This window comes from Leopardus geoffroyi, chromosome A2, assembly GCF_018350155.1.
Source record: "Leopardus geoffroyi isolate Oge1 chromosome A2, O.geoffroyi_Oge1_pat1.0, whole genome shotgun sequence".
Taxonomy (NCBI): Eukaryota; Metazoa; Chordata; class Mammalia; order Carnivora; family Felidae; genus Leopardus; species Leopardus geoffroyi.
This window is the reverse complement of record NC_059331.1, coordinates 6,213,024-6,238,777: the sequence shown is the minus strand read 5'-3', so window position 1 is coordinate 6,238,777 and position 25,754 is coordinate 6,213,024. Positions and strand designations below refer to the sequence as shown.

General features: G+C 58.1%; 1 protein-coding gene across 7 annotated transcripts; it reads left to right on the top strand.

Moving 5' to 3' along the window:
• The first annotated feature begins 74 nt into the window (after positions 1–74).
• On the top strand, positions 75–21,816 carry PNPLA6 (patatin like phospholipase domain containing 6). 7 transcript variants are annotated; one of them, XM_045496492.1, is made up of 35 exons: positions 75–188; positions 1,269–1,337; positions 1,420–1,488; positions 1,827–1,914; positions 2,086–2,168; positions 2,340–2,437; positions 4,422–4,562; positions 4,658–4,817; positions 5,166–5,246; positions 5,451–5,579; positions 5,954–6,034; positions 6,125–6,287; positions 6,481–6,564; positions 6,839–6,948; positions 7,074–7,241; positions 7,338–7,415; positions 11,375–11,580; positions 11,837–11,968; positions 12,048–12,171; positions 12,571–12,684; positions 12,917–12,992; positions 14,952–15,092; positions 15,305–15,368; positions 15,637–15,805; positions 15,976–16,158; positions 16,355–16,473; positions 16,668–16,824; positions 17,144–17,260; positions 17,348–17,417; positions 17,857–17,973; positions 19,569–19,870; positions 20,767–20,883; positions 21,094–21,190; positions 21,283–21,392; positions 21,523–21,816. In XM_045496492.1, the coding sequence occupies exons 2-35, from the start codon at positions 1,335–1,337 to the stop codon at positions 21,595–21,597; spliced, it is 4,026 nt and encodes a 1,341-aa protein (XP_045352448.1). In that variant the 5' UTR covers positions 75–188; positions 1,269–1,334; the 3' UTR covers positions 21,598–21,816. The 7 variants fall into 7 exon arrangements, with proteins under 7 accessions (XP_045352448.1, XP_045352447.1, XP_045352443.1 ...); XM_045496491.1 differs by having other exon boundaries at positions 14,949–15,092; XM_045496487.1 differs by lacking the exon at positions 75–188 and having other exon boundaries at positions 298–1,337.
• The last annotated feature ends 3,938 nt before the right edge of the window (positions 21,817–25,754 follow it).

The following is a 25,754-nucleotide window of genomic DNA, read 5'->3' as shown; positions in this document are numbered from 1 at the left end:
CCCACAGGTCTCGGTCCCTTTAAGGCGTCGCCAAACAGCGTAACGGGCTGCGCCAGACAGTGGACCCTTGGTGGGGGGCGGGGCTGCGGGGCGCCCTGTGGTGAATAATTTAAAGGGGCCGCGCCTGCGGCGCCGGGCGGAAAGCTACCGGTGTTGGCGCAGAGTGGAGCCTGGCTGCGGCCCCCTGGGTGAGTTCGGGTTTTCGTCGCCCCCGCAGACGCGTCCCTTCCGGGATCGTTAGCGAGACCTTGGTTTTCCTAAGATCTGTCCTCCGATTTCTGGTAGTCCCAGGCTCTCTTATGTTCCCATCCCCCTCCTCCCCTAGTTCCCGGCAGGTGTTTCCACGCGGGTAGCTGGGTGTGCGCTAGGGTGAAAGGGCCCTAGTTCTCCGTAAATTTTCCATGTAGTCTCTAAAGGGCTCAGTGACTCCCCCAAGTTTCCGTTAGTACTCCAGCCGTGCCAGAAACATTCTCATTCCCTCAGAAAAGCCCCAGTAATATTCCAGCGTTCATCCCGAGGCCGGTTCTCTAGCTCAAACGACCGCTGGGACGTGCCCATCCAGCTCCCAGTTTCCCCAGTAACAATCCTGTATTCCTGGGAATCTCGGCAACTTTACAGTGACCCCCGGTAATTCCAGCATCCCTGGTTTCGTGTCAGTAATGGCGCCAGCATCGTTCCCAAAGTTCCAGTAATGCTCCACACTGTCAGAGACCCCATAACTTTATTAATGCGTGAGAGTAAAGCTCCAACATCAGCCAGGAACACCTTGTGACCCCGCCCCACTCCGAGCATCTCGGGATCCTTCCGAGACCTCGACATCACCCCAGGACCCCTTGTGTGGTAGTTTGCCGGCAGCACTCCCAGCGCCCCGGCCTGTGGGTTTCCCGAGGGGCAGGTTTAGGTCAGAAGCCAGTCGTCTCCTCGACCCCCCATGGCTTGAAGACCCCAGTTTCCCTGGGAAGGTCCATCCAGCCTTCGCAGGGGGGTGCGGCCTAGCGTCTGCTGGGTCAGAATTGATCAATCCCGCAGGGAAGAAGCCAGGAAGGGGCCATTTGCGGGAGGAAGTCGGTCCTCTTGGGCGCCCGTGCAGTGGCTGCTGACTGGGTGTCTGGCAGGCTGCCCTTTAGCCCCAGGGTGGGGCTCTACCGCTGGGGCGTCTGCCGGCCCAGCATATGGGTGACGGGAGCCAGGCGGGGAACCAGGGACCCCCCCCCCCCCTCCCTAGCCCGGGACTCAAGGTCCACCTGCACCACTTCTCTGCTCTTCAGTGCCCCTCCAGCTGTCCTCTGGCCAGCAACGCCATCCAGGTGGCCCGTACGAAAGAGGCAAGGCTCATGGTAAGGAGCAGGGCTTGCGGCAGGGGAGAGGGGGGCCCAGAGCGACGACTTGCACCGGTTCCTTCTACTTCGTATTCCCTAGGACTCGGGGCTACCAGACCTGCCTCCCAGTCTGAAGCAACTGATGGAGGCTCCGCTGCAAACCGGAATGGTAAGGGTTGGGGAGGTGTGGCGCTGCGGGAACTACAATTCCCGAAATGCTCAGCGCTCATCGCGGTCCCGTGAGACCTTGGTTACGCCTGTTCTGGCGGAACTACGTTTCCCGGCGTGCACCGCGGGTCGCGGTGCCGCCGGAAAAGAGTTGCGCCCCCGGGGAGGGAGCAGCGCCGGCCCATTCTGCAGATGGGGGCATCGAGTCACGGGCCGTCTGTGACCTCCTCGGGGGCCGGGGACTTGGCGGAGTGGGATGGGGACGGGGGCGTCCCGGCCTCCGTGGAGGGCTCGGCAGGCCGGATATGCGATGCGCAGCCAGTGCCCTTCATCCCGCAGGTGCTGGGCGTGATGATTGGGGCTGGAGTCGCGGTGCTGGTCACTGCCGTATTCATCCTCCTGCTGGTGCGGAGACTGCGAGTGCAGAGTGAGGACCCGGAGGGCCCCTCCGGGGAGGCTGCGGCGTAGGGAGCTGAAATGTCCGGGGTCCTGAGGCAGTAGAGATGGGACTTACGGGAGTCTCCAGGCAGGGTCCTCATCTCTGGTCGCGTGGAGTCTGCGCGGAGCTCAGAGTGCTTCTCTCCCCACTTATCCCCAGAGACTCCAGCCCCGGATGGTCCCAGGTATCGATTCCGGAAGAGGGACAAAGTGCTTTTCTATGGTCGGAAGATTATGCGGAAGGTGAGTCTGGGACCTCCTGGGGTCCTTGCCGACCACACAGAGGTTCTACCCTTTCCCTCTTGCACCTCTTAGTAAGCCCGCCCTCCTTGAGTAAGCGTCTCTGGATCTGGTCCCTTCTTCCCTTAGGTCTGAACTGGCAGTTCACCCATCCCCCATCCTTAATTCTCCTAGGTATCACAATCCACTTCCTCCCTGGTGGATGCTTCGGTCTCCACCACTTCCCGGCCACGCATGAAGAAGAAACTTAAGATGCTCAACATTGCCAAGAAGTAAGGCTGTACTGGGTGTACCTGGCGCTGGGGGACCATCTCAGGGACCTTTTGAGTAATCAGCCCACAGCAAAGGGCCTATCTAAGGGTTCTTTGAACCCCACGGACTCAGAGGGGCTATCTCAGAGCTCTCCCACACCAGACAGGCTGTCTGTGGTGTCTGTGTGCCCCGAGGGCTCTCTCAGCTATGTTCCCCTACCACAGGGGTGTCCGTGAGCCCGTTACCTCCAGCCCATATCTCAGACACTTTATAATACACGTAGGGGTCTGCCTCTTGGTTTGCCGTGTGGGCTAGTTCATGGGTCTCCCCACCCAAGAAGTGATTCATTGGGGTTCACTCAGGTGTTTCTGTGACCTGCTGGAGGGGCTGTCTCTAGCTTTTGCGTTCTGGGGGTATCTTTGCAATTTCTCTCCGTCAAAAAGCATCTTTCTATGTTACCTGCCTTAGAGTTCTTCCCACACTAAGGAGGCTGTCTTAAGCATTTCTGTACCGCCAGGAGTTATTTCAAGAATCTTCTTGCTTTAAGAAGCATAGGAGGGCATGTCTGGGGCCCATGTCATCAGCAAAGGGCTATCTCAGAGGCTGTGAGAAAGGCCCTCCCAGGGATCTTTCTAAGTTGGAAGCTGGCTCTGAGGTCAGTCTCCTGACATCATGGAATATACCTGAAGGTCTGTTTTGAGGGTGTCATCCCAGGGCTGTTCATGATCAACAGTTGTGTTATCACACAGCTTTTTAGGACTTGAGAAGCATGGGTAGCTTTAGATTCTCTGTGGTCAGTTGAGGGTTTATATCTCGTGTGTGTTTATGTCGCGGGGGTGGTCTCAGTGTGTGCATACCCTTAAGGAGCTACACTGACGTCATGACCTTCAGAGGGCTATCTCAGCTTTCTGTGAACTGGGTACGGGCTAGCCCAAGATCTCTCTGATCAGAAAAGGAGCCATGTCTGGATTTCTCTGTATCATGGAGTTTAATTCAGGGGTCTGGTCATACTAAAGGGTCTATGTCAGGAGTCTTGTGACCAGGGGAGGGATCATCTCAGTAGTAACTGTGCCTTGCCAGGAAGGGTTCTCCCAGGTCTATGGTTAGCAGAGGAGCTATATCTGTACTCTCCACACGTGATAAGAGCTATTTCGGGAGTCGTGACTATCAAAGGCATCATCTCAGGGTTCTTGATATCTGGGCATAAGGGCTAGCTCAGGGATCTTTGCAAAGATCAAAACAGTTGTACCGGGGGATGATTGGGTGGCTCAGTCGGTTAAGCGTCCGGCTTCGGCTCAGGTCATGATCTTGTGGTCCGTGGGTTCGAGCCCCACGTCGGGCTCTGTGCTGACCGCTCAGAGCCTGGAGCCTGTTTCGGATTCTGTGTCTCCCTCTCTCTCTCTGACCCTCCCCTGTTCATTCTCTGTCTCTCTCTCTGTCTCAAAAATAAATAAACGTTAAAAAAAGAATTAAAAAAAAAACAACAAAAACAGTTGTACCGGGGGTCACCTCATATGATGGAAGCCACCCCAGAGATCTGTTTGCATTAGAGAGATTATGTCAGGGTCTAGTCTGTGCTGAGAAAGATGGTCTCAGAGTCCCATGGTGAACAGAGGTGCTATTTTGGGGGGCAGCCCGTATCTTACGTCAGGGATCTGCCTAACTACAGGTTCCACCTCAGAAGCTTACAATTAGTGAAGGAGTAATCAGCAAATTCATTTTGTGAGGGATCAGATCAGTAAACATTTTAGGCCTTACAGGTCATACGATCGTTACAATTACTCAACTTAGCTGTTGAGCTGAAGGAGCCGCAGGTAATATGTAAACGAACATAAACGAACGTGAATTGCGCGTGTGCCGATAAAACTTTATTTACACAAGTGGGTAGTAGGCCAGAGTTTGCTGATCCCTGTCTTTTGTGATTTGGGGGAAAGGCTGTGTGGAGTCTCAGGTCTGCCCGAGCCCTCTCCCTACCCGCCCCCTGCACCCTTCTCTTCCCACCAGGATCCTGCGCATCCAAAAAGAGGCCCCAACACTGCAGCGGAAGGAGCCCCCGCCCGCGGTGCTTGAAGCTGACTTGACGGAGGGCGACCTGGCTAACTCCCACCTGCCCTCCGAGGTGCTCTACATGCTTAAGAATGTCCGGTCAGTGTCGGGGTGCAGGCGGGGGGCTGCAGAGCTGGGGGGCTCGCCTGACCTCCTGCATTCCTCCTCCTCCTCCTCCCTCCCCCATCCAACAGGGTGCTGGGCCACTTCGAGAAGCCGCTCTTCCTGGAGCTCTGCCGACACATGGTCTTCCAGCGGCTCAGCCAGGGTGACTACGTCTTCCGGCCAGGCCAGCCGGATGCCAGTATCTATGTGGTGCAGGATGGGCTGCTGGAGCTCTGTCTGCCAGGGCCTGTGAGTGGACCCCCCAAGGGGGCACCAGAGGGAGATGGGCAGGGGGAATGGGCACTGGTTATCGGGATGGGCATTGCTGTCAGTCAGCAGGGTAGTAGTCTTCTGAGCTGTGCAGGCAGGAGTTGGGAATGAATGCCCAAAGCTGTCGGGGTGGTCTGCATCATCGGCAGTCACAGTGATGCCTAGGAAATGGATGCTGGTCAAAGATTTGGTGGGTGCCGGGATCGGGATGTCAGTGATCACTGGGTGGTGAGGTCGAGAGCCAGTGGTGTGGTCAGGGGGTGGAATGCCTGTTGGCAGGGTGGGGACAGCCGTGGTCAGCCCCCCACTCCCCTCTCGGTGTCTCAGGACGGGAAGGAGTGTGTGGTGAAGGAAGTGGTCCCTGGGGACAGTGTCAACAGCCTCCTGAGCATCCTGGACGTCATCACCGTGAGTGGTCGATCTTGGGGGGCGAGGAGGCTGGCTGTGAGGACAAAGTCGGAGGGCTGGTTTGGAGAGGGTCATCTCAGGGACGCCAATCTCCGATAGTTCCCTGGGGTGCCGCCAGTGTTCTCGAGGCACTGGCGTCGGGAAGGACTGGGGGCGCGGGAAGGGGGCTCATAGCCCCTGATTTTGAGTCTCCTCGTTCCCCAGGGCCACCAGCACCCCCAGCGCACTGTGTCCGCCCGGGCGGCCCGAGACTCCACGGTGCTGCGGCTGCCAGTGGAGGCCTTCTCTGCCGTGTTCACCAAGTACCCCGAGAGCTTGGTGCGGGTGGTGCAGGTCAGCGGGCCCTCTGCCTCCCTCCACCTGCCCGACCGCCGCGGGCACCTGTGGGCTGGGGGACTCAGCAGCCAATTGGTGCTCAAGCTGTGCTATGGGCCCTGAGCAGGCAGAGCTCCAGGGGGGGCCCTGTCCCCTCCCTCCAGCTGTCTCCACACCTGCTCCCCCGCATCTTCTGCCACCCGATTGTGGGTTTCTCCCTGGCTGGCCCTCTGCCCCAGGTCAGCCCCTCGCTGCTGAGCCGACCTGGACCTTCCCTCCACCCCAGCCCCGTAATGCTTCCTCCCAGCCTTCCTGTTATCCAGCTCTTGTCCCGCAGTGTCTCACCTCCAGTTTTCTCCCCGGCCCCGCCCCCTCCGACCACGCCCCCGCAGATTATCATGGTGAGGCTGCAGCGGGTTACCTTCCTGGCGCTCCACAACTACCTGGGTCTGACCAATGAGCTCTTCAGCCACGTGAGTTGTGCCAGGAGCGCAGGGAACACGGGGCTGGGGGCGGGGCGCGTGCCTCCCAGGTGGTACCACCAGGGTGCTCTCTGTCCCCAGGAGATCCAGCCCCTGCGCCTCTTCCCCAGCCCTGGCCTCCCAGCCCGCACCAGCCCCGTGCGTGGCTCCAAGCGGGTGGTCAGCGCCTCCGCCACTGAGGAGCCAAGGGAGACTCCCGGCCGGCCACCTGACCCCACTGGGGCCCCGCTGCCTGGACCTGCAGGTATCCCAGAGGACCCCAGCCCTCTCCCGGGGACCCCTTAGCTGGGTACCCGGGTCTGACTCCTGTCCGGTGCCCTAGGGATCCCTAGCCTCAGGGAGCCATTGGAATCACTTTCCTAGTTCCCTACCGCGTCATCCGAGCTTCAGGCGTGGTGGCTCTGAGGGGCCGGAGCCTGAACATGTGTCTCTCGCAGGGGACCCGGTGAAGCCCACCTCCCTGGAGGCCCCCTCCGCCCCGCTGCTGAGTCGCTGCATCTCCCTGCCAGTGGACATCTCAGGTTTGGGGCGCCGGAGGGGAGCGGGGGAGGCCATCAGGCTTCCGGGTTGAATGTAGGGGTTCCGGTCTTGATTTTCCCCATCTGTGAAGTGGGAATACTGGCAGCACTCGCGTGGCTTTTTGGCGGGTAATCACTGAGGTGGTTAGGAAGGATTCTGCGGGAGGGAGCGGTCACGGAGTAGTCCTGTCTGCACAGAGACGGGATTCGGCACGTAAGTCAAGTGTGGTCACTCGCGTCTTTGTTGTTTTTGTAAAATGCCTCCTGCTCACGGCAGGCTTGCAGGGTGGCCCCCGCTCGGACTTTGACATGGCGTATGAGCGTGGCCGGATCTCCGTGTCCCTGCAGGAAGAGGCTTCAGGGGGGCCCCAGGCGGCTCCCGCTCGGGTGAGGCCTTGCCCTCTCCCCCACCTTGCCCCAGCGCCCTCCCGGGACCCCAGCCTGGTACACGGTGGCGTCCTCGGGAGGAGGTCAGGTGGGAGCACAGAGGTCACAGGCCCTGTCCCATGCAGACCCCCACTCAGGAGCCCCGGGAGCAGCCAGCGGGTGCCTGTGAGCACAGCTTCTGTGAGGAGGAGTTGGCCACGGGGGGTTGCCCCTTCGGGCCCTACCAGGGACGCCAGACAAGCAGCATCTTTGAGGCGGCGAAGCGGGAGCTGGCCAAACTGATGCGGATCGAGGTGGGTGGCCGTGGGGTCCTGGGGCACGTGAGGTGGAGGGTCGGGGTGGGGGGGGGGTGGGCGGACAGGCCCATCTCAACCCCGCTTTCCCTCCAGGACCCCTCCCTCCTCAACAGCCGGGTCCTGCTCCATCATGCCAAAGCTGGCACCGTCATCGCCCGCCAGGGGGACCAGGTGAGGCTAACTCCTGGTCTCTAACGCAGCTCTGACCCCAGACCTCTTTCTGACCCTTGATCCTTGCCCTTTGACCCTGTATGAAGATCCCCGAGTAGGTGATTTCCGCCACTGATCTTAGGTGCTATGACCCTGATCCCTATGTCCTCTGGACCTATCGACCTTTCTTCTCCAGCCCTTGAACCTTTTATCATAGGACCCCCGACCCCTAGATCTCTCTTACCTGCCCCGGCCTCTCCTGTGACTTATATTTTCTGACCTTTCCGTTCCTCAGTATGCGCTCACATCCTGTGTGCCTCTCGTCCTGGGCCCCTGCTGGGGTGGGTATGCGATCAGTGTGTGTGGATCAGAATCTGGACCCAGAGGCCGTGAACCAGCCCCTGGAGCTGGATTTCAGTGCTTCCTGGTAGCACCCAGCAAGTGTAGGAAAGCGTATCGCGGGAGTCCCTCTGGTGTGCACGTGGGGAAACTGAGGCCTAGTCATGATTTCACAGTCCAGAAGCCAGGAGGAGGAGGAGGAGGAGGAGGAGGGTTCTGGACTGAGGGGGCCAGAGGTGCAATCAGACTCTGCCCTGACTCCCTCTGTGACTTTGGGCATGTCATCGGAAAAGTTCTCCACTTCCTCATCTACAGAATGGGGTGACAATGGTAATTACCTGCTAGAATTGTCATGAGGGATAAAGAATAGTTCTGAACCTGAGGTGTTCAAGGGTGACAGGCCCAGGGGAGGGGGCGGAGCAGCTCATGGGGAGATTGGGGGGGGGGGTGTGACAGGACTCAGGCACTGAGACTGCAACCCCACTTCAGGGGAGGGCCAGGGGGGCCCCAGGCTTGGGGAGGGGGGTGTGGATTTGGGGGTGGCCCACCTGCTACCGGCTGAGATACTGTTCTGTCACTTGACTTGTTGGTTGAGCAGAGGCCTCAAGCTGCTCATTGCAAGGTTGGGCTCCTTTCTACAGAGGAAATTGGGTGCGGCTTTCGCAATCTGGGGCTGAGGAAGTGTGGTCACGCTGCAGCTCTTGTGGGGGGCCCCTGGGCGCTGACGAGGGGCCTCAACCCAGTCCCAGCTGGCCTGCTAATGGACCAGACTGGTCTACAACCATGCGAGGCTCCTGGGGGGGGGGGGGGGGCTCTTCAGAACTTTGTCAGGGATGTTAATCTGCTGTGTCTCTCTCCCTCCAGAAATTCATACCACTGGTTTGCAAATGGGGGCAGTTTTACCCCCCAAGGGACATTTGCCAGTGTTGCGACATTTTTTATTGACTTGGGAGGGTGCTACTCGCATCTAGTGGGTGAAGGCCAGACATGCAACAATGCACAGGACAGTCGTCCCCCCCCCCCCCCCAGCAGATTTATCCAGTCCCGAGGTTATGAAACTCTGCTTTACACAGGTATTGCCCAAAGTGTGCTTCTTGGAACACCTGTATTACTTACAAACAAGGGATCTGGGCTCAAACAGGTTTCTGGAATGTTGGCTATTTAATCCCTTTGTGGAAGCTCTATTAGCATATTCAAGGCTCTGAGAAGTCCTGCAGTGAAGAGACTTGTTTCCCAATCTGACGACAAAATGGCAGATTAATTTAGCAACCCCCATTCATATCCGAAACCGAATCTGGAAATTCTCTTAGAGGGTTCCAGCAGGTGTGTGTGTGTCCTGGGACTGTAGAGGCAGGAGATACCAGTAAGGCCCCTGCCCTTGGGAAAACCCACAGTTCTGACAGACCTTGTGTTCAAAAGAATTACACCAGTTCTTATAAAACCGTGTGCTTAGTGCATACACATAAAAGATGTTTTTGCCTTTACGAAATCTGGCTTAGGCAGGGTAGCACCTCTGAGGAAGTGACCTCCAGCTAAGGAGGAAGGAGGGGGAGGAATTAATTATGGGCAAGGGGCAGAAAAGAGCTTTCTAGGCAGAGGGAAAACTTGTGCAAATGTCCTGTGGTGGAAATAGGATATTTGACCTCTAGGAAACAAAAGGAGATGCAGTGGAACAAGGGAACTGGGAGCAAAGGAGATATATATATATATATATATATATATATATATATGTATATATATGTGTGTGTGTGTGTGTATGTGTATATACATGTATGTATATATATATGTATGTATATGTGTGTGTGTGTGTATATATACATATATATATATTTATATATATTTGGGGATAGTTTTTTTGGCATCTAATTCACATACTATGCAATTCATGCATTTAAAGAGAAGTGTGTGGTTTTTAGTACATTCACAGAGGTGTGCGCCCATCAACACTATAAAATTTTTTAATGACTTTCTTTTTAAAATTTATTTATTTTGAGAGAGAGCACACAAGCAGGGTGGGGGCAGAGAGAGAGAACCCTGGGCAGGCTGTCAGCTCAGAGCCCCACGCGGTGCTCAAACCCACGGACTGTGAGATCATGACCTGAGCCGAAATCAAGAGTCGGACGCTTAACCGACTGAGCCACCCCAGGCGCCCCGTAGACTGCTTTTAACTTTTGCCAGACTGTTTTCCAAAGCGGCTGCTCTGTTTTCACCTTCCCACCAGCTGTGGGGGACAGTTGTAGTTTCTCTGCATCCTCTGTAACACATTTTGATTCTAGTCATCCCAGTGCGTGCAGTAGCGTCTCGTGGTTGTGTTTTTTGTGTTGAGAGAGAGCGCGTGCACGAACGACTGGGAGACGGGCAGAGGGAGAGAGCGTCTCAAGCAGGCTCCATGCTTAGCTCAGAGCCCAACGCGGGACCTGATCCCATGACCCCAGGATCATGACCTGAGCTGGAATCAAGAATCAGTCAACCAACTGAGCCACCCAGGTGCCCCTCATGGTTTTGATTTGAATTTCCCGAGTGATCGATGATTTTGATCATCTTCTCATGTGCTTACTGGCCATTTGTCTACCTTCTTTGGGGAAGTGTCTATTCTGAGACTTTGACCGTTTTTTAAAATTGAGTCATTTGTCTTTTTGTTATTGAGTTGTAAGAATTCTTTATGTATTCCAGATACAAGACCCTCAGCAGATACAGGATTTGCAAGTATTTTCTCCCAGTCTCTGGGTTGTCCTTTCAGTTTCTTGAATCAGTGTCCTTTGAAACTCAGAGTTTTTCATTTTGATTAAGTCCAACTTATCAAGTTTGTGTTGCTGCTCATATTTTTGGTGTCATATCTAAGGATTCCTCACCAAATTCAGAGTCACAAAGACTGAGCCCTATATTTGCTTCTATGAGTTTTACAGTTTTACCTTTTACCTCCATGTCTTTTGATCCATTTCTATATGGTGTGAGGTAAGGGTCCAAATTTATTCTTCCATGGGCAAACTGGTTGCTCTGCATAAACTCAGAGGGCTTAAGCTCAGCCATGCCACCCCCCTCCATAGCCCTTGCAGCCTCTTGCTGGCTATGTTGGAGAGAATTTATGGAGCTTGGGGCACCTAGCTGGCTCAGTCGGTTGAGCATGGGACTCTTGATCTCAGGATCATGAGTTGAACCCCGTGTTGGGCATAGAGATTATTAAAAAAAAAAAAAAAAAATCTCATGGGTGCCTGGGTGGCTCAGTCAGTTAAGAGCCCAACTCTTGATTTCAGCTCAGGTCATGATCTCATGGTCTCATGGTCTGTGGGTATTGAGCTCCGTGCTGACAGCAAGGAACCTGCTTGGGATTCTCTCTCCCACTCTCTCTGCCTCTTCCCTGATTGTGCACGCTCTCACTCTCAAAATAAGTAAACTTTTTTAAAAAAAAATCTTCAAAAAAGAATTTATGGGCCTTAATCTGGTCTCAGATTTTGTGAATCCGTTACTAATGGCTACCATGGGTGCCCAGTGGAAATTAGATATGTTGTGCAGCTCAGAGCGCTGCAGAGCGTTTCCTCCCTCCTTTAACTTTTCCTTCCTTAGCTTTTCCTCGGGGTGGACTGAGCTGAGTTGAGGGTGGGAGTGTTGCCCCCGTGCCCATCTCTGCCTCTGCCCCCCAGGACGTGAGCCTGCACTTTGTGCTGTGGGGCTGCCTGCACGTGTATCAGCGCATGATCGACAAGGCGGAGGACGTGTGCCTGTTCGTGGCACAACCCGGAGAGCTGGTGGGTCAGCTGGCGGTGCTCACCGGGGAGCCCCTTATCTTCACACTGAGAGCCCAGCGAGACTGCACCTTCCTGAGGATCTCTAAGTCTGACTTCTATGAGTATGGCGGGAGGCCCCCCCCCCCCCCCCAGTGTTGGGGTGGGAGTGGCACTTGGAGGGCCCGACTTGACCCCATTGTGCTGGGGCAGAGCCCCCCGCCCCCCCCCCCCCGCCCCCCATGCCCAGTGCCTTTCCCCGGACAGCTTTGAGCCCTTCTGCTCCCACCACCAGGCCATCACAGGCCCTCTCCACTTCCCAAGGACATTCCCTTCCAGCTCCCCTCCCCCGGCTCACGCACTCCCCACTGTCCCCTGTAGGATCATGCGTGCACAGCCCAGTGTGGTGCTGAGCGCCGCGCACACGGTGGCCGCGAGGATGTCGCCCTTCGTGCGCCAGATGGACTTTGCCATCGACTGGACGGCGGTGGAGGCGGGACGCGCTTTGTACAGGTGCAGCTCAGGCCTTGCCTAGGACGCAGCCCCCACCCCGTGGCAGCCCCCACCCCGTCTCACCCGCTCCCCACCCCAGGCAGGGCGACCGCTCCGACTGCACCTACATCGTGCTCAATGGGCGGCTGCGCAGTGTCATCCAGCGCGGCAGCGGCAAGAAGGAGCTGGTGGGCGAATACGGCCGCGGCGACCTCATTGGCGTGGTAAGCGCCCACCCACCGCCCTCCGAACTCTGTAAGCGCCCCGCCCCCCGCTCCTCCCAACAAACACGGCGTCCCAGGTAGCCTGATGGGACGGTGATGGCGGCTCCCTTCCGTGGGTGGGAGGAGGGGGCGACTTCTTGGGGTGGGGAGTCTTCATGGGTCTCCTCCCCAGACTTCTATCAGAAGAGGAGACAACCCCCCCACCCCCGGCCGACCCCTGCCGCATGGGTCCCTCTCCCCGACGTTCTAATGAGTCGTGGGGCCTGATCTTCCATCCCATATCGGGGGACCGTCGGGGTAGGGCCGGACCGCCTCCTCTCTGCACCCACGGTCGGCTTCCCCTTTCCTACCCGGGACCTCCCGGCTCAAGCAGCCCTGGTCACGCACGCGGTCCCCCAGGTGGAGGCGCTGACACGACAGCCTCGTGCCACGACGGTGCACGCGGTGCGCGACACGGAGCTGGCCAAACTCCCCGAGGGCACCCTGGGCCACATCAAACGTCGTTACCCGCAGGTGCTGCTGGGTGCTGTGCGGGCTGGTCTCCTTAATGGAGGGGAGGGCCCGAGGGGGCAGGGCCTAATGGGGGGGGGGGGAGATAGAGCCCTAGGGAGGAGGTGGAAACCCCCCCAGTAAGAGCAGGGCTCTTTGGGGTCGGGGCCCGGGTAAGGGGTACGCAGGCAACCGAGTAGGAGGAGGGAAAAGTTGCCCCTCTCGTCTCACTGGAACGCCGGTTTCCCACGCCCAGGTCGTAACCCGCCTCATCCACCTGCTAAGCCAGAAAATTTTGGGGAATTTGCAGCAGCTGCAAGGACCCTTCCCGGGTGAGAGCCGGCAGCCCTGGGAATGCTGGGGGATGTAGTCGTAAGCCTAGAACACGCCGGGAGAGGGAGCCCTAAGCCCTGGGCATGCTGGGAGATGGAGTCGGGCGTAGAAACCACGCTCTGGGTGGGGCTTGAAGGGGGAGGGGGGATCTGATGGGTTTCCGGTGCCTGCTGTGGGGGCGGGGAGGGGGATGGAGTTCGGGTTCCTGGGCAGGGGGGAAACGGAGACCTAGACCCCCGGCCATGCTTTTAATGGAATCTAAAGTGTCGGCAGTGCTGAAGGGCAGAGTCTTTAGTGGCAAACTCGGTTGTGGGTGTCCGGGCCTACGGGGCGGGCTAGGGACCACATCTTGAGCCCACTGTAGAAGGAGTCCTTAAAGGAGTATGCTGGGAAATGAAGTCCGTCGGGGTGGGGGGGGGGGGTCAAGGGTCTTGTTGGGGAGTGGCTTCTGAAGTGACGGGCAAGCTGGAAGGAGTGGTTCTCTGTTCCAGCGTTTGCTGGGAGGTGTGTTTCCTTCAGTTAGGTCCTTCGGGGAATGGAGTCGGGTAACAGGCGTGAGGGAGTATGGGGCTGAGATTCTCTGTGAGGGCAAGCCGACCCTGGATCAGCCCAGCAACCACTACGCCTGCCCTTCTTTATCCCCAGGGTCTTCTTAGGCCCCTTCGGCCTTGATGCCTGGATGGGGGATGGGCAGTGGTGACCCTTGGCTAAGAACCGCCCCCACGCCCAGGGTCTTTCCTGACATTTTTTCCCCCCAGTCTTGGCCCATGTATACAAATGCCCATTCACTTCCATCAGGCCATCCGTCCACCCTTGTCGCAATTCTGGGGCAATCGCAGGGGCAGAAACGTCAAGATTTCAGACCCCTGAGAGTCTCTCTGTTGATGAAATACAGAAAAGTTTTCCAGGGAGTACCTAACGTCCTAGGCACTGTGCTGGGCACGGGAGTGGGGAGAGTGCATAGGCAGACAAAGCTTCTAAAAGGGCTTACAGCTCGACAAGCAAGGTATTTTAATGTTTATTTAATTAAATTAATTTAATTAATTAATTTAGAGAGAGACAGAGTTTGAGCAGGGTAGGGGCAGAAAGAGAGAGAGACAGAGTCCGAGGCAGGCTCCAGGCTCTGAGCTGTCAGCACAGAGCCCGATGCGGGGCTCAAACTCACCAACTGGGAGATCATAACCTGAGCCACAGCCGACGCTTAACTGACTGAGCCAACCCGGCGCCCCACAAGCGAGGTATTTGAAAAACACAAAGAAAAGGCCTGATGTCACAAGCTGATACGTACAGTGAAGAAAACAAAAGGTCTTGATGGAATGTGACTAGCGGAGGGAGGGCGGCCTTTCTGAGGACGATGAGCTGAGACTTGACAAATGAGACAGGGCTTGGAGGGGAACTAGGAAGAGCCACACAGGATTTGGGGGCTTTGGACCACTTCACGGATGAAAGGGAGCGAGCGGTTGAAATGGAGGCCGGGGCCTGGAGCCTGGGAGGGGCATTTAAGCTTATTCAGACTGGGAAGCATCTGGAGGGGAGGAGGCAGTGAGAGGTCCAGGCAAGAGAGAGGGGTTCGTGGCTTGGTGTAGGAGGTTAGTGGAGAAACTGAGAAGCAAGCGGATGTTTCTGCCTAGTTTTGCGTTCAAGGTCTTCAGTGGACAGAGGCACCAAGGCCAGAATGGGGTGGGGGCACGGATCCGTCCATGCAGACACATAATGTAGAGTTATGTGATGGATCCTGTTGAGGAGGTTAGGCCCCAAATCGAAGTTCACATGGGTAGGTCTTATCAAGACGGGGGACGGGGTGAGGCTGAGGGACCAGCACCGAAGCCGTTACCTTTGCTGTGGCTTCACCAGGCCTCAGCTAGGGGATGAGGGGCCGGGATTTCTGAGGAGGAGGAGGAGACAGGTCTACCCTCCGGACACGATTGCACAACAAATCTTTACTCGGGACTCAGCAGGCTCGGGACTCGGCGTCCCCCCTCACTCGGAACTTACCAACCCAGCCAGCAACTTGGCAACCGTGGCGGTCCTGCCAGTGTGCGCCGAGGTGCCCATGGTGGCCTTCACCCTGGAGCTGCAGCATGCTCTGCAAGCGATTGGTCAGTCGGGGAAAGGGGCGTGGCTAGAGGCCATGGGGCGGGGCGGGGCGCACGTGGGCGGAGCATTGGCCAGTGAGGGTGGGGTGGACCTGGGAGTGGGGGGGGGGGTATTCTCTTATAGGAGAGCCTCCCTGCCCCTCCCACCACTCCCCGCAACCCTGCACCCCTCTCTCTTGGCCTGGATTCCTAACTTCATCCTCACCCGTCCCCAGGTCCAACGCTCCTCCTCAACAGTGACATCATCCGGGCCCGCCTAGGGGCTTCTGCCCTGGATAGGTATGTATTTGGGGTTTGAGGACGTGGGGATGGACTTGAAGCCCAGAATTCTTTCAATTCTGGTTGAGTTCTGGGCTGTGAACCAAGGAGCATGCGCCCCATCCTCCGGTCAATGGGAGCCCGTGGATTGAATTGCCCCTGGAGGGCGCGGATGCAGGGGTCTAAGATCCCCTGCAACCCTCCAACCCGGAATGGAGCTGCATGGTTTCCGGGAGGTGTGGGACCCCGACCAGCCCCCAGGATGGCTCACCCTCAACCCCTGTCCCAGCATCCAAGAGTTCCGGCTGTCGGGGTGGCTGGCCCAGCAGGAGGATGCCCACCGCATAGTGCTGTACCAGACCGACGCGTCGCTGACACCCTGGACTGTGCGCTGCCTACGCCAGGCCGACTGCATCCTCATCGTGGGCCTGGGTGACCAGGAGCCCACTCTTGGCCAGGTCCGGAGACCGCACACAGTGACCCCGCCCTCCCGTGCCTGTGCCGGGCCCCGCACACCCTCGCCGTGGGGCTAAGAGAGCGGGGACCCAAGCTCAGCCGGCGGTGGGGGGTGGGGGGCGGGGAGGAAATGACCCTCGATCAGTGACTTCCACCCTCCGCTACCCCACAGCTGGAGCAGATGCTGGAGAACACGGCCGTGCGCGCCCTCAAGCAGCTGGTGCTGCTGCACCGGGAGGAGGGCGCGGGCCCCACGCGCACCGTCGAGTGGCTCAACATGCGGAGCTGGTGCTCCGGGCACTTGCATCTGCGCTGTCCACGCCGCCTCTTCTCTCGCCGCAGCCCAGCCAAGTTGGTGAGGGCTGCACTTGGAGAGGGGCCCCCGCGGGCGGCGGGGGGTGGGGGTGGGGGGTGGGTGGAGCACCCCTAGGGGCGGGGCCTAGGGGCTGTGGGGGCGGAGCGGTGCCGCGGAGGCCCAGGTACCGCCTCCTGCACCCCATCCTCATGCGTCGCCTCTCTCTCCCCCGCGCCCCCCGCCCCCTGCATCCCAGCACGAGCTCTATGAGAAGGTTTTCTCGAGGCGCGCGGACCGGCACAGCGACTTTTCCCGCCTGGCACGGGTGCTCACAGGCAACACCATCGCCCTGGTGCTGGGCGGGGGCGGTGCCAGGTGAGGGGTGGGGCTTGTCCTGAAGGGTGGGGTTGCGGTGCCTGGGGGGTGGGGCTTGTTCCCTCGGAGCCCTCCCATAGGGATGGGGCTGGCGCTTGCTGGTTGTCTGGGGAGATGGGAGAAGGGGAGTCCTTGGTTGGGGGGGCGGGGGTGGGAGATCTCCAGGGAGTCCCTGGGTTTTCTCCCCTTTGCAGGGGCTGCTCACACATCGGCGTGCTGAAGGCATTGGAGGAGGCAGGGGTCCCAGTCGACCTGGTGGGCGGCACGTCCATCGGCTCCTTCATCGGTGCCCTGTACGCTGAGGAGCGAAGCGCCAGCCGCACTAAGCAGCGGGCCCGGGAGTGGGCCAAGGTGTGTGTTGGGAGGGGGAGGGGGGAGGAAGGAGGGGAGGGGAGGGGGGAAGGAGGGGTGGGGGACAGGCCCACCCCCACCCACCGCAGGAGGAGCACCCTGAAACCTGACCCCAAAGGGTTCCTGAGCCCTTTCTGCCCTTTTCCTGACTTAATTTGTGAACCCCACTTGGACCCCAATAGCGGATTCCTCCAGGACTTTGTGACCTCCTGGTTAGTGACCTGGCCCCCAGCTGGAGCCAATCAGGGCCCTCTGTGACCCCCTTGTTAGTGACCCCGCGCGACTCCCGTTTGACCCTCACTGGCCTCCTTGCCCCTAGAACATGACTTCGGTGGTGGAGCCGGTGCTGGACCTCACGTACCCCGTCACCTCCATGTTCACCGGGTCGGCTTTCAACCGCGGCATTCACCGCGTCTTCCAGGACAAGCAGATCGAGGTGTGCCCTCCTCCCTTGCCTGCCCTGCCCCTGCTGCTCCCTGCGGGAGCCCCCACTCCTCTGCCACCCTGGTCCCTGTCCCCACAGGACCTGTGGCTGCCGTACTTCAACGTGACCACGGACATCACCGCCTCAGCCATGCGCGTCCACAAAGATGGTGGGTGCCCCCAGCCGGCCCTACGACAACCTCTGTGGCCATGTCGGGAGGGGGTGCAGGGAGGGCAGCTGAGCATCTGGGACGTTGTTAACATGAGTGACCGTCCGCCCCGGCCTGAGGGCCGAGCACTAACCACCACCCACTAATGCCCCGGAGGCCCCAGGTATGTCTGTCCTCAGGAGTGGGGGGCTGGAAGGCTAGTCAGGCCCCTCACCCCCTCACCGCCATCCCCGCAGGCTGCGTGTGGCGTTACGTCCGGGCCAGCGCCTCCTACTGTCCCTACCTGCCCCCACTCTGCGACCCCAAGGACGGGCACCTGCTGGTGGATGGGTGCTACGTCAACAACGTGCCAGGTCAGCGAGCCCACCGGGCTGGCCGGGCCTCCGAGCGTGTCTGAGCGTGTCTGTGCGTGTCTGTGTCTGTGTGTCCCGCCGGGCAGGCTCCCTGTGGCGATACGTACGCGCCAGCATGACGCTGTCGGGCTACCTGCCCCCGCTGTGCGACCCGAAGGACGGGCACCTCCTCATGGACGGCGGCTACATCAACAACCTGCCAGGCAAGTGGCTGCCCCCTCGCTCCCACGCAGAAGCGCGCGCAGCACACGCGTGAGCAGGTAGGCCCACATGCAGGCACACAAACAGGCGCCTGGGAAGCCACACCCTCGCACGCCCGTCCCTCCACGCTGCCACAGACACACACGAGCGCACACGCACAGATGGCGGGCACCCGTGCGACCGAGTGAAGCTCTCGCGCTTACCTGCTGACCTCACCCGCGCCGATGGCAGGCGGCCGGCTGTGCAGTTCGACGTCTCACATACCCCGAAGCGAGCGCATACGAACAGACGCAGACGCGTGGGCTAGGTACACGCACGCTCCCGGGCCCCGCAGGCTGGGGTGGGGTGGGGGGGTCAGCAGACGACAGCGAATCCGGCCCCCCCGCCTGATTTCGCAAATGAAATCACACAGCCACGCCCAGTCGTTCACTCTCCGTCTCGTGGCCGCTCCCGTGCCGCCATGGCAGAGTCGAGCGCGGTCGTGACGGAGACCACGTGGCTGCAGAGCCGGAGTTGTTTTCTCTGTGGCCCCTTACGGGAAACGTTGGCAAACCCCCGCCATCGGTGCTCTGCACAGACGCACAGCCTAACAGCCACGCGCACGTGAGCAGGTGTGCACAGATCCGTAGGTGCACAGGCGCTAGGAGACTTGCGAGGGCCGTCCAGGTGGGTGCACAGAGACGTCGACACACGCCGAGGTGTGCGTGCTCACACACACACACACACACAGGAGACACACACAGGTGGCAGGCGTGTGCAGGCGTGTGCAGGCTCGTGCAGGCGCACGGACGTGGGCACATGTTCTGAGACACACAAACAAGCTCGTGAGGGACTCAGGCAAAGTCTGATGGAGACTCAGGTCTCTTTCCTGGCTGCAGGACCCTGTCCCCATCCCTCCAGGCCCTCCCAGACCCACTCGGGGACACTCAGTGGGACACACGGACGTCGAAACACAGACCCACAGACACACTGGCCTCCTCACCGGGCCATCACCCGCCCTTCACCCCTCTGTCCTGTTTCTGTGAACCTCCTTGTTCCTGTTCATTGTTCTCTGTCCCCGTCTCAGCCCCAGATCTCCCCCCAGATCCTCTCTCCCTCCGAATCTCTGATATCTCTGCCCAGAAAATCTCTGTTGCTGTCTCTGCATCTCTGCATGTCTCTCCCTTGTGGTTTGACGTCCGCGCGTCTCCGTGTCTGTTTTCTTGCCCCTTGGTCTTCCAGCCTCTGTGACTCTATCTTCCTGCCTCTCCGTTTCCTGGTGTCCTCACCACCCTGTCTCTCCTTATCACTCCCCCCACACCTCTGCCCCCCCCCCCCCACCCACGTGTCTGACTTTGTGTTTCTTCCCCAGCGACGTTGTCTGTACCTCCATCTTCTCCAGCCCTCTGGCCCCACTTCCCCAGACCTAAAAGCTCCACCGTCTGACCCTACCTCCTCAATGTCATGGGCATCAATGCCCATGCCCTTTGCATACCGGCTTGTTTGCATGGTTTTTCGTGTGTGACCTTTTGCGTGATGGTGTTTGTGGGACTGGGTTGAGCTTCCCTGCCCTGGGCTCTGGCGGGGAGCCACCTGCTAACTGCCCCCGGCCCCACAGCGGACATCGCCCGCAGCATGGGTGCCAAGACGGTCATCGCCATCGATGTGGGGAGCCAGGATGAGACGGACCTCAGTACCTACGGGGACAGCCTGTCTGGCTGGTGGCTGCTGTGGAAGCGGCTAAACCCCTGGACAGACAAGATCAAGGTTCCAGACATGGCTGAGATCCAGTCTCGCCTGGCCTACGTGTCCTGCGTGCGGCAGCTGGAGGTTGTTAAGTCCAGCTCCTACTGCGAGTACCTGCGCCCGCCCATCGACTGCTTCAAGACCATGGACTTCGGGAAGTTCGACCAGATCTATGTGAGCGGGTGGGAGCGGCATGGTGCCTGTATGGTGGGCTGACAGAGCTTTACTACTTAGAGCCCAGAGCAACATGAGGGGAAGGATTCTAGGGCTCCGTTCCCAGATGGGATCTGTGAGGAACAGAACGGTAATTGATTTGTGATGTCTGCAGTGCGTGTGGCAAGGGAATGTGGCTGTGTATGTGCCGTGTAAGAACTAAGATTCCCGTTATGTGCCAGCTGCACTGCCTGAAGCACTGTCTAGCGATTTCTAAAGCCATTTTCTGCATCGGTGGGAATGAGAACATTGGTCAGTTTGTAACGTTTGCCACAAGCATGGGAGAGGTGTGGAGCAGTGCATATGTCACCTGCCACTGACCTGAAAAATATGTCCTAGCCCATGCCAGCTGAAATTGACTGGGAGCTGCTGACCAGAGCCCTGAGTAAAAAAGTCTGACCCCCTTTCTGGGCTCACTAGGAAAGTGTGCCGTGATGGATTGGTGATGTCTGTCACGGGCACGGGAGATGGTGATATCTACAGACGTATTGCATTTTTGCAGACCTTGAAATAAGCTTACACAACATCATCTCAGGCCATTTGGTACTTGGCACACTGCACGGGGCTGAGTGGGAAAGAACGTAGAGAGATTGATTGGTAATGTCTGACAGGCACAGGATGAGACGATTGGTAATGTCTGAGAGGGGCACAGGATGAGAAGCGTGGGGACAAGTGTGCGACCTATGGCTGGCTCTGAAATAGGTTTAGTCTCAAATGCCAGCTCCCCCAGAGCATCAGGCTGTTGAGAGGCCAAGGAAAGGTCGACAGAACAGAGCTGAGGAGAGAAGGTGAGGCAGAGAAGACCATTAGGGGAGTGGGGTTTGCGGGCATGGCCTCAGCCTTCTTGCCTCCTGCAGGATGTGGGCTACCAGTACGGGAAGGCTGTGTTTGGCGGCTGGAGCAGGGGCGACATCATTGAGAAGATGCTCACGGACCGGCGGTCTGCTGACCTCAATGAGAGCCGCCGTGCAGATGTAAGCCCGTGACCTACCCCAGTGGGGCCACTCTTAAAACTAGATTACCCCAGCCTGTCTCAGATGACCACAGACCTCCTTGGATTTAGCTGAGACCCTCAGACCAGAGAACTCCCCCTAGGATCTTCGGGCTCCCAAAACACCACAGGCCCTGATGCTCCAGGATCCCGCAGAGGCCCCGAGACCTTCACTTACACCTGCACTCCACAGGTGCTGGCCTTCCCCAGCTCTGGCTTCACCGACTTGGCAGAGATCGTGTCCCGGATTGAGCCCCCCACGAGCTACGTTTCCGACGGCTGTGCTGATGGTGAGGGGCCCAGGTCGCTCCTAGGAGGGTGGGGCTGGGCCTGGGATTGGTGGGCCCCTGGCCCCACACCTCACCTTGCTCCCTGATTCCAGGAGAGGAGTCGGATTGCCTGACAGAGTATGAGGAAGACGCAGGGCCTGACTGCTCGCGGGACGAAGGGGGCTCTCCCGAGGGCGCCAGCCCCAGCACCGCCTCTGAGATGGTGAGAGCGAGTGGCCCAGGCCCTCCCCAAGGTGGGGTGACACGGCTGATGCATGCCGAGCGGCATGCACCAGCATCCCGGGCTCTGTGATACGTGTTGATACGTGTGTGTGGCACTCCTGTCCCCTCAGGAGGAGGAGAAGTCAATTCTCCGGCACCGGCGCTGCCCGCCCCCGGACCCTCCCAGCTCGGCTGTGGATGCCTGAGGACCTCGAGAGGGTCCCCCTGGGGCTGGGCTGGGGGCGAGCCCTGTGGGGGTGGCTCATTCCCTCTCTGCCTGCTGCTATGCCTGCGACCCTCCTGGGTCCCCCTTGATCCCAGCGCCCAGGGCACACACACTGGACTGCCCTGCCCCCGAGGGGAGGGACAGCACCGCACTGAGGACCCTGGATCAGTTACTCCCAATAAACCCTCCCCTCTTGGAAGTGGCCTCATGTCATCTTTGGGTGCAGGGAGCACCTCGCCCCACCTTCCATGACTGGGATGGCTGGAGCTGGGGCCTAGACAGCCTTGAGCTTGTCACAGCCCCTGCCCCTGATGCCCCCTTGCCCAGCCTCAGGCCCAGCTTCCCCGAGGGCTCTCAGAACTCACAGGACCTCCGAATGCCACAGGCAACCCCCAGGGATCACAGGTGTTCTTGGGTGCCCACCCCGGCACCCCTTATTTTCCCCCTGCCCTTGGCTGGCCCTACTGTGTGCACGTGCTTTGTGTGCTACGTGTGCCTACTGTGTGCGCAACAGAGCCTGGCTCCCAAAGGATGCCCTGTGCAAATACGCAGGCACATGTGGGCGCACACGTGTGCACGGAGCTCACAAACTTCCAGAGACTCCCAGGCATGACCCTACTGTGTGTTGAGCTGAGGCTGCACAGAATGAGCCAGTCCCGACGGCGCGCAGAGACCTGTCCCCAGGGGTTCTCAGTCACCGTCTTGGTGTGTCTAGACTGTGGAGCCAAACTGCCTGGTGTGAAGCCCCAGGCTGGCTTCTTACTGGTGGCCTCAGGCTTGTGGCTGAAACTCTGAGCCTCACCTGCTCCACCTGTTGAAGTGACGCTGGTAGTAAGTGCCCCATCAGATGCCACTGCTACTGTCACTACAGCTGTCGCTCCTGGGCTCTAGCCTGGGCCTGAGCCCGGGCCCCTCGAGGCTCCCAGCCGGCGCCCCTACTGTGTGCTGAAGGCCTTTTGGGGTCTCCCAGTCACTGCCTTTACCACATGCCGTTAAGTGCAAAATTCGGTGGCCCCGTTGTGCAGCCATCCCCACCATCCCCCTCCAGAACTTTCTCACCCGAAACTGAAACTCCGCCCCAATTAAGCACTAACTCCCCCTCGCCCAGCCCCAGCACCCACCAGCTACTTTCTGTCTCTATGGGTTTGACTCCTCCAGGGACCTCATATAAATGAAATCAGATAGTATTTGTCCTTCGGTGTGACTGACTTATTTCGTTAAGTATGACGTCCTCAAGTGTCATCCGTGTAGCAGGCATCAGAACGTCCTTCCTTTTTAAGACTGAATGATACTCCGTTGTACGGATGGATCACGTCTTGTTCATTTGTTTACCTGTCAGTGGACGCTCCTGGCTGCTTCCACCTTGGGGGCGTTGTGAGCAACGGTGCCGTGAACACGGGCATGTACATATCCCTGCTTTCACTTCCGCTGAGTGTGGACCCAGAAGTGGCATTGCCACGTCATATGGTCATGCTCGGTTTAACTTTTTGAGGAACTGCCACGCTCTTCCTCACGGTGGCTATACCACTTGACCTTCCCACCAGCAACACACCGGCCTTGGGAGGTTTTTGAGTGGGGAATAGTCAGATCTGTGTCTCCAGAAGGGGATGGCTCGCAAGGGACCGAGGAGAGATGACTGGGGCAGCGGACCCAGGGAGGGGAAGGAGGGACAATGTCCGAGACATTCACAAGAAAATTTGCCAGAATCCAGAGTTTGATGCACACCGGGGGGCAGGGCGCAGGGGACGCCAAGGAGGACGAGGGCACCGTGGCATAGGTGACCAGGGAGGGGCCTCTTTGTCAAGATGGGACGTGGAGAAAGGGACAGGAGTAGGGGGTCATTCTGGGCTCTGTTCTGACCACGTTCAGTGTGAGGAGCTTGAGGGGCCATCCGAAGGGAGATGGTGGGGGCTCTGGACGTTTGGGTTGGGGACTTAAGAGAGATTTGTGCTGGGACAAGTCAGAAGCACCAGGGCAGTGGTGGAGATTGATGACATGGGGATCGATGACGTTGTCCAGAGAGAGGCTGTGCCGAGCGAGAACAGCCCTGGGGCTCACGTATGCGCTGTCTTCTAGATACTTACCTGAAGCTCCCCTCCTCGCCTTGAAGTGGCCCAGGGGCAGCTGGGGTGGGCCGAGCCCCCTAACAGTGACTCTGTGGGCTTGGAGAGCACTCCTCTTCCAGGCGGACCCAGTGCGAGCTGGAGTTGGGCCGGAGCTCCCCACCATCCCCAGGTATATTGCTTTGCTGCGGCCACCATAACAAAGTACCACAGGCTGGGGGCCTTCAACACAGACCTTTATTTCTCAGTTCTGGGGTCTTTGAAGTCAAAGATTAAGGTGCCAACATAGCTGGGTCCTGGGGAAGGACTTTTCTGGGTTGCAGGCTGCCAACTCCCTGTCGTACCCTCGTTTGGCAGAGAGAGGGCGAGAGATCTCTCTGGGGTTTCTCTTATAAGGGCACTCGCCAGTCCCACTCATGAGGACTCCACCCTCATGACCTCCCAGAGGCCCCATCTGATGCCATTACATTGGAGGTCACCACTTCTACATACAAATTGGAGCAGGGGACACAAACCTTCAGTCAGGGAGTCGAATTCTCTGTTGTGCCAATTCCTGGATTATGTGAAGGAGAGAGCTGTCTTTCCTGGGCTTTGGCTCACGTGATTTTCCTACTGCTTCTGAAATTAATCATCACAAACTTGGTGCTGAAAGCCACACACGTTTATTATTTTGCAGTTCTGGAGTTCAGAAGTTCAAAATGGGTCTCTCTGAGCTAAAATCAAGGTGTCTGCGGGGCTGCATTCCTTCTGGAGGCCCTAGAGGAGAATCTGTTTTCTTGCCTTTCCATCTTCTGGGGCCACCTGCATTCCTTGGCTTGTGGCCGCATTGGAAGCCAGAGGTGGCTGGCTTCATCTTTCTTGCGTTGCATCACTCTGACCTCTGCTTCCAGTCTCCATCTCCTTCCCTGACTCTGGCCCTCCTGCCTCTCTCCTGTAGAGACGCTTGTGACGGCATTAGGCCCACGTGGGTAATCCAGGATCATCTCAAGATCCTCAGTGTAATCACTTCTTCAGAGTCCTTTTTGTCAGGTAGGGGGACATTCACAGGTTCTGGGGACTAGGGTGTAGGCATATTTGGAGGAGGTGGGCGTTATTTTGCCCAAGCACACGGGCTGAGCCGATAGAAGACCCTCAATAATTAGTCATTTTTGACATTCTGACTATTCGTATCTGGCACACCAGAGCCTCGAAGGTAGGGAACTTCATCTCCTGTACCCCATTGGGAAGCTGGTCTCAGGGTGTCAGCACCATGGACAGCGAGAGAGCTGTCCCAGGTGCTGATAAGTCCCCCTGTCTCTACCTTCGCATCCAAGACCGTGACGTCGCTGCCCTCAGCAAATCTCTAGGTTTTAAGAGGCACATTAAGCTGAAGATTCAGTCCAAGTGTGCCCCTTGTCAAAATCTCCATCCTAATGGCCTTCCCCTCCACCCTCACCCATGCTGTTCCAATTACACCAGCATTCTTTTTCTCAAACTCTCCCGCCTTCAAGCCCTCTGCTTTTCACTCTTTGTGTAGCTGAATAAGTCTGTTCTCAAATATCACTCCTTCAGACTGTCTGAAGCTACTGTCTAAAGTAGCTTTCCCACCCCCACCTGCCCCGTTTCCTTGCTTTTATTTATTTATTTTTTAACGTTTATTCATTTTTGAGAGACAAAGAGAGACAGAGCATGAGCGGGGAAGGGGCAGAGAGAGAGGGAGGCACAGAATCCGAAGCAGGCTCCAGGCTCTGAGCTGTCAGCACAGAGCCCGACGCAGGGCCTGAACCTACGAACTGCGAGATCATGACCTGAGCCAAAGTTGGACGCTCAACCAACTGAGCCACCCAGGCGCCCCAAAATCACAATCTCTATCCACAGTTGTTTTACTTGTTTATTTAGTTGTGTATATCTGTCTGGATGAGACACGCTTGAATAGAAGTTCCATCACTGGGGAAACTTTGCATAAAAGAGCTCCTGGCTCATAGTAGCTGCTCAATAAGTGCTTGTTGAATGAACCCAAGTTCTGGAGATAAATCAAAGATGCTTGAGGTGTCTCCCACTCTGTTGAGAGTCTTGGCACCCCACCCTGAGACCA

Coding starts and splice junctions, on each gene's coding strand:
- PNPLA6 (XM_045496486.1), top strand. CDS start 1,173: ATGGGTGACGGGAGCCAGGCGGGGAACCAGGGACCCCCCCCCCCCCTC. Junction 1,915..2,085: donor GCGGAGACTGCGAGTGCAGA/GTGAGGACCCGG, acceptor ACTTATCCCCAG/AGACTCCAGCCCCGGATGGT. Junction 12,172..12,570: donor GCGGCGACCTCATTGGCGTG/GTAAGCGCCCAC, acceptor GCGGTCCCCCAG/GTGGAGGCGCTGACACGACA.